Raw genomic sequence first — 7183 nt, 5'->3', positions numbered from 1 at the left:
ACCATGGAATTTGGGGGTGAGGGCAGAGCAGTGACACTGTTCACCTCTGCAATAGAATCACAGAAGGGTTTGGGTTGGAAGGGACCTTTAAAGGCCATCTAGTCCAACCGCCCTGCCATGGGCAGGGACATCTTCAACCAGATCAGGTTGCTCAGAGCCCCGTCCAACCTGACCTTGAATGTTTCCAGGGATGGGGCATCTACCACCTCTCTGGGCAACCTGTGCCAGTGTTTCACCACCCTCATCGTAACAAATTTCTTCCTGGTATCTAGCCTAAATCTACCCTCTTTTAGTTTAAAACCATTCCCCCTTGTCCTGCCGCAACAGGCCCTGCTAAAAAGTTTGCCGCCATCTTTCTTATAAGCCCCCTTTAAGTACTGAACGGCTGCAATAAGGTCTCCCCGGAGCCTTCTCTTCTCCAGGCTGAACAACCCCAACTCTCTCAGCCTTTCCTCATAGGAGAGGTGTTCCATCCCTCTGATCACTTTCATGGCCTCCTTTGGATCCGCTCCAACAGGTCCATGTCTGTCCTGTGCTGAGGACCCCCGAGCTGGACGCAGGGCTGCAGGGGGGTCTCCCCAGAGCAGAGCAGAGGGGCAGAATCCCCTTCCTCGACCTGCTGGCCACGCTGCTGGTGATGCAGCCCAGGACAGGGTTGGCCTTCTGGGCTGCGAGCGCACATTGCCGGCTCATGTCCAGCTCTTCATCTGCCAGTGCCCCCAAGTCCTTCTCGGCAGGGCTGCTCTCCACCCCTTCATCCCCCAGCCTGTCTTGATACCGGGGCTTGCCCCGACCCAGGTGCAGGACCCTGCACTTGGCCTGGTTGAACCTCATGGGGTTCACACGGACCCACTTCTCCAGCCTGTCCAGGTCCCTCTGGATGGCGTCCCCTCCCTCAGGCGTGTCGACCGCGCCACTCAGCGCGGTGTCGTCTGCCATCGTGGTGCACCTGGCACTGCCTCCCGCCACGACCAGGTGGTGGGGTGACATGGCTGGATGGGGGACAAGCGGGGGCGTGAGGGGCCTGTGGGGCTCCGAGGGCTGGGGCTGACGGGCCGCGCCCCCCCTGGATGCGGGCAGCGGGCGGGGCCTGTCCCGCCCCCGCGGGAGGGAAGAGGGGCGCGGGGGCGGCGGAGGGCGGGAAGCCCAACGGCCGCCGGGGCGGGGGGGCGGTGCGTGCCTCGGCCCCGCCCCCCCGCGCTCTATAAGGCGCGGCGGCGGCGGCGGCGGGAGCGGGTCCCGCCGGGGCGGCCATGGCGGCGCTGCGCTGCCTCCTGCTGCTGCTGTGCAGCGCCGCGCTGGGGCCCGCCGTCCACCTCGACTTCGCCGAGCACCGCAGCCAGGCGGCCAAGATCAAGGTCAACCCCCGCGGCAACCTCTGGGCCACAGGTACCGGGGTGGCGGGGGGGACGGCGACACGGACGCGCGTGTCGTGGAGCAGCTGTGGGACGCGGGCTGCGCGGCTCAGCCCTGCCCCCTGCCTCCCCCTGCCCGTGGCTGCTGTGGGGAGCCCCCTGCTCCCCTCGGCGCCCCGTGGAGGCTCGCCGAGTCCTGCCCCGGCAGGACCCGTGGTGGGCAGGGGGACCAAGGCGGGGATGAGGCAGCCTCCGCCCTGGAGGAGTTTGCACCTCTTGAAGCCCAGAAATCCCGTCAGCAGGAGGGAACTTTCCTGAAGTCCCGTGTGGAAGGACGCCCTGGGGTTTCTGGGTTTCTCCTCACTTTGTTGGACTCACTCATTTAGGCGTGAGGTTTGCTCAGTGCTTCTCGTTGACTTGTCCTCTGCTACCTCATGCCGACACAGCTTGGCGTTGTTCAGCCCTGCCTCTCTCCCTCCAGGCGTCCGTGCAGACACACAAGTGCGTTGTATTGCAGGTCACTTCATGGGGAAGAAGAGTGTCACGGGCTCCCCGCACCTGGAGTCACCGGAGGAGCCTGCAGTGCCGATGGTCTTCGGTCCCTCTCTCAGAGCCTTGCTGGAGGACATGATGGAACTGCTTACCCGTGAGCTCCTGAAAATCCTCTTGCAAGAAAGACTTTTGGACGAGAACCAAGGAAAATATGACCTCACTGACCAGGTGAATATTGACTAAGATGGAGGGAGATGCTCAGAGCAGGGAGGTGGTGGAGATGTTAATCTGCCACAGCCAGCCTTGCTGGAGATGGGAGCATCTGCACGGCTGCTAGAGGTGTATTCCCCCCTTCTGCTCCAGTGAACCCTCCTTAAACCACTTCCCAAGACCAGCCTTAAAGGGGCAGAGGAGAAGTCTCCTTAGGTTTGTGTCTAGCTGGGCAGTGGCTCATAGTCCCAAATGCTTGGGAAGGGCGTGAGGATGAGCAAGGGATGCTGCGCTGGAGCTGTTGTAGTGGTGATCTCCAGCCCAGGGGTTGTTCATAAGCATCTGGGTCTTCCTTGGCCCGATGCAGAAGAGGACGGCTGGCCATTGAGGCTGCCGTGAAGAAATGTCCCCTTTTCCAGTCATTGCAAAAACAGGGAAATCCTTTCTCCTCTCTATTTCTGTAGCGACAGGCTAAGAGGGACACCGTGAAGGGAAAGGAGTCTGTCCTGCAAAGAGGTCTTGGGCTTCAGATGCCCCCATCTTGGGTCTGTGTTGCTGTGGTCGGGATCCCTCATTACTGAGGGGCACGTAGCTTTGTTAGCTTGCCTTGGAGAGGGGAGGTGTGCGTTAGTTGCACTGCTGCAGAGGGGATCTTGGGGAGCAGGCAGGAGCTCCGGTAGTCCCGCTGTGCATCAGCAGATCCTCATCCTCTTCAGTGTGGCTTTTGCCCTGGAGCTCACCCAACTCCTAGTGGAAAACCTGCCCCTGGGAGCAATGCACACACACAGGTCTTCACACAGGACGTGGAGATGGAATCGCTCGGTCCGTGTGGCTCTGCTTGTCTGTTGCTTCGTGCATGCTTCCCTGGTGTCTCACCCTTTCTAGTCACTGCAGGAAGTAACTGAGAGCCTAAAAAGGATGAAATCCTCTTAGGTGGGTCCTACATGTGCTGTCCCGCTGAGCTGCTGTACTTATGGTGCTATCCACTGCGCACAGGTAAAGCTATTTCTGTTATCCAGGTTTAAGCAGTGCTTGCTCCTATTCTTTGCTTTTTTTGGGAAGGTACAGGTGGAGCAGAGTTGCAGGGATGTGAGCCTGAGTGGCACTGATTGTTCCAAGTGTCTTCCTGACTCAGTTTCAGCAGACTAAGGTAAATTGAGGCTTTCCTAGAGAGATGGTCCCATCGGGATAGAGGGCTTTCCACCCTGAAGATACAGCTGGGCATGGCTGAAGACACCAGCCCACCCTGGTCCCCTTAAGATGCTGTGGGCTGTGACAGCTGCTGCAGCTCTTGCTTCTCGGAGGCAGCTGAAAGGGAGGAGAGGGCTGTGAAGGTCCTGGACCCTTCTCCATCCTCCCTGGGAAGCCTTTGAGGAGGAGGGTATTTGCTACATTAACTGTCTGAGGTGATGGGAGGAGAGTTGGTGGATGTGCTGCCCTGCCTCGTCCACTAAGATGTTTGCAAGTGTGCGGTGTGAGTTTGATAAAAGTGATCCTTGTGGCGCTCCTCTGTGTAGGTAAGTCGCATGGTCACTGCTCGCGCTGCAGATGTGCTTGGGCAGAGGCTGCCCCGAGCGCTGGTGCTCTCGCTTTGGCTGCCAGCTGGGTGCCGGTGCCCTGCCAGCCTTGTCGGCGCTCGTTCCCGGTGCTCAAAGGCAGGTCCTGGCCGGGGTAGCACCCAGCACTAGACATCAGCCTTTGGCGTGTGTGTGCTGGGTGCCAAAGCTCTGGCTGCTGGAGAGCGATTTGGCTCATGGTCAAGCAGATGCTGGCCGCTGCCGGCCTCGCTGCCCCAGTGCCTCTCTGGTGGGAGATGGGATGTCCTCTACATGTGTGGCACCACAGCTTAGGTTCCTGATGTGCAGCTGGATCCTACCCCTCACCTTCTCCTCCCGAAGCCTCTCGCCTCTCCTTGGCCAGTGCCCTGGTGTGACAGCGGTCCTCTTGGTGGCAGCAGAGACCTTGCTGGGTGATAGGTCTGGTTCTGCCCTTCAGGCACCTCTGAGCACCTCGCCAGACTCAGCTCCTTTCTTCACCATCCGTCCCCCAGGGCATCCTTGCCTCTGAGCTGCCGGTTGGTATTACAGCACTATTTCTCCCTGGTGCCTTTCAGTGCTGTCTGTGTTATACTTTTCTGTGGGACCTTGTTTTTTTCTTGCTCTTGTGGGTGACACGATGCTAGTGCAAATTCCTGCCACCCTGACAGCTTCCTCCCTCAGTGTGACTGTTTGTTGGACACCTGGGGTCAGCACCCAGCCTGTGCTTGAACTGATCTGTGTGCCGTGTTCGCCACCTGCCTAACAAGCTGTTTAATAGCTCTGCTCCGTGAAACTCTGTCCACGCCCTGCTCAGGATCTGTCACTTCCATCTCAACTCGGTTTAGGAAAAAAAGGTGCTTCTTCCTTCCTTGGGACCCCCTGGTCAGCAAGGCAGGAATTAACGTGCTCTCTAAGTGTTGCCCTGCTGCTCCAGCACACCTGCTGTGCTTCGTGGCGGGATAAGTATCAAGGGAACTTGACTTTTATTAAAAAACCCAATGGGCTTTTCCTTTTCTGAGGGTGTCACTGATCATTCACAAATGGGTTCTTCCTTTCTGTGGGGTCCCTCTAAGCATTAAATAAATCCCATGGCTTAGTCTTTTCGCTTGCTCTCCCTTCATGTGGGTGTTGTGGTTTAACCCGGCAGGCAGCCAAACACCACACAGCCACTCGCTCACTCCTCCCCCCCGCAGTGGGATGGGGGAAAGAATCAGAAAAAAAAAGTAAAATTCGTGGCTGAGGTAAAGACAGTTTAATAGAACAGAAAAGGAAGGAAAAATAATAATAATAATAATAATGATGATAGAATGTACAAAATAAGTGATGTACAATATAGTTGCTCACCACCTGCCAACTGATGCCCAGTCAGTTCCCAAGCAGCGGTCACTGCTCCCCAGCCAGTCCCCCCAGCTTATATGCTGAGCATGATGTCATATGGTATGGAGTACCCCATTGGCCAGTTGGGCCAGCTGTCCTGGCTATGCTCCCTCCCAGCTTCTTGTGCACCTGGCAGAGCATGGGAAGCTGAAAAGTCCTTGACTAGCAAAAATTAAAACATCAGTGTGTTATCAACATGATTCTCATACTAAATCCACTATACCAGCTACTAGGAAGAAAATTAACTCTATCCCAGCTGAAACCAGGACAGCGGGTTAGTGCTGCTTGCTGCTGTTGGGTTTTGTCTCAAGATGTTTTCCATCCCTTTGCAAAGTGGGAGCCCATGTGCTGCTCCGTGCTTGCAATGGCAGAAGTTGCACAGAGCAGAAGGGGTTTGCGAACAGGGATTTCTGTTTTGTCTTTTTAACCACATGTGGCAGGCAGGGCTTGGCTCTCAGCATGCTGGGGCTTCATGGGGCCACCCTGTTGCTGTGTGTGACAAGGATTTGGCTGACAGAGGAGGATCATCACCATCCCTTCTCATCTTCTTGGGTGTGTGGCAGTATTTCTCCAGGGGGCAGACGGAGTGAGACCATGTGCGTGGAGTGGAATGGCTCCAGGGGTGCAGGGAGGGTCTTTCTGCGTGAAGGCAGATGCTGCCCTGCGTAGCTCTGGGACCTCTGGGCAGTATGCAATCCCACAAAACCCCTCTGCAACTCTTCCCTGCTGTGTTTTGTGTCTCTTTTTGCCTTCACACATAGCGCTCTGCTGAATCAGGCCCTGAGGCTGCTCTTGTTCCTGAAGCCCAACCCAGTGGCTGCTGTCTCAGTGGGCTGGTGAAGCTTGCTTCTGATGCCTGTCAGCTGTGGTCCAGCTGTTGGAGCACAGGATGGGAGGCAGGAGCCAGGCTCCTGGCTCCTTCTCATGTGCTGTCCCAAGCCACCCCTGAAAGTGCCATCATGGTCCAGCATGGGACACTTGTCTGACCTTCTGCCCTATGGTACCCAGCAGGTGATGTTGGTGGAGGTTGTGTCTGGGACCCAGTGTCTCACCGTTGTGCCTTTTCTTGTAGGAGACAGGGCTTTTAACAAAGGTGCTGGAGAAGTATTTTTCAAACTGAAGGAGCACAGCTGTGGAGGATGAGGTCTGCAGGCTCGGCCGTGCATGGGAAACGGAGGAGAGCATCGTCCTTGTGGGTTACTGTAGCAACATCATTTTTATTTATTTTTTCTGTAATATTGTTAATAGTGATTGCTTGTATGAAAAGCAGAGCCTCCCTGTATATTTCTTGTATGTTTTCTGCTTTCTTGATGTCTGACGTGCCCCTGTGAATAAAACTGGCTCTTTGCACAGACTAGCTCAGACTCTTCTGTGGGGGTGGGAAGGCAGACCCCCAGGACTTGTGCAGGAAGAATGGGGAGTGGGAGCTGCTTGGTGGGGGGTGGAGGGAAGCTCCTGGCTCTCAGCAGCCAGGAGGGGATTGGATTCAGTCCTCGCAGCCTCTGCTCACTGAAGGAGACCCGAACTGCTGCATGACAACATTACAAGCCTGGATGAGCTGATTACGCCACTCACTACTGGAGTATCTTTATAACCCTCTCTGCTGGAGAGATTACCAGCAAACCCTCCTGAAAACAAAAAGCATCTTGCTCATGGCGTTGCTGGGATTTCTGGTTCAAGCAGGGTCCCTGCCTCGTGGGACCCCAAGGTTTATACAGGCTCCTTGGCCATGGCTGGACCTTCTTCTGCTGTCCCTCATGTGGAGGTGCTGACCATTAAACAGTCAGCCTGTTCACGTGCCTGCTTTGGGATGATTGCTTGGTGCACCTTCACCTTGTGCACGTAGTTAAGCACTCACATGGGCAGAGGTACAGCCCTGGGGTCCTCCATTGTGCAAGACAGCTGAAGAACGGCACAAACGGGGGCTGCCCAAAATGGGTGATGGAGCACAGCCCCATGAACAGGCTCTGGTTCTGCACCTTTTGAAAGTGCTGCTCATAGATATACCCTATGTCCCCCAGCCACACCTCAGGATCCCTGGGGATGTCCCCAGGCTGAGCTAAACCTGGCAGCAGATCCCAGAGTGATGCCATAAACGAAACCATAAGCTTTTCCCCCCCAACACTTCTGATGCTAAATTCAACCTGAACCTTTGAGCTCCCGCAGGGAGGAGAACCCTTCTCCCAAGAGCGACAGGAGCCCAGAGCCACC

At 56.3% G+C, this 7183-nt stretch overlaps 1 protein-coding gene across 2 annotated transcripts; it reads left to right on the top strand.

The window, feature by feature from the left end:
* The first annotated feature begins 1221 nt into the window (after positions 1 to 1221).
* Positions 1222 to 6326, top strand: NMB (neuromedin B). Of its 2 annotated transcripts, none has more exons than XM_075160658.1 (3): positions 1222 to 1389; positions 1873 to 2075; positions 6045 to 6326. In XM_075160658.1, exons 1-3 carry the CDS (start codon positions 1254 to 1256, stop codon positions 6090 to 6092), a joined length of 387 nt encoding a protein of 128 aa, XP_075016759.1. In that variant the 5' UTR covers positions 1222 to 1253; the 3' UTR covers positions 6093 to 6326. The 2 variants fall into 2 exon arrangements, with proteins under 2 accessions (XP_075016759.1, XP_075016760.1); XM_075160659.1 differs by lacking the exon at positions 6045 to 6326 and adding an exon at positions 2943 to 6038.
* The last annotated feature ends 857 nt before the right edge of the window (positions 6327 to 7183 follow it).

The sequence above is a fragment of the Calonectris borealis genome, chromosome 11 (genome assembly GCF_964195595.1).
Source record: "Calonectris borealis chromosome 11, bCalBor7.hap1.2, whole genome shotgun sequence".
NCBI classification, from domain to species: domain Eukaryota; kingdom Metazoa; phylum Chordata; class Aves; order Procellariiformes; family Procellariidae; genus Calonectris; species Calonectris borealis.
Note: the sequence above shows the minus strand (reverse complement) of the source record. Positions and strands in the feature narration are given on the sequence as shown.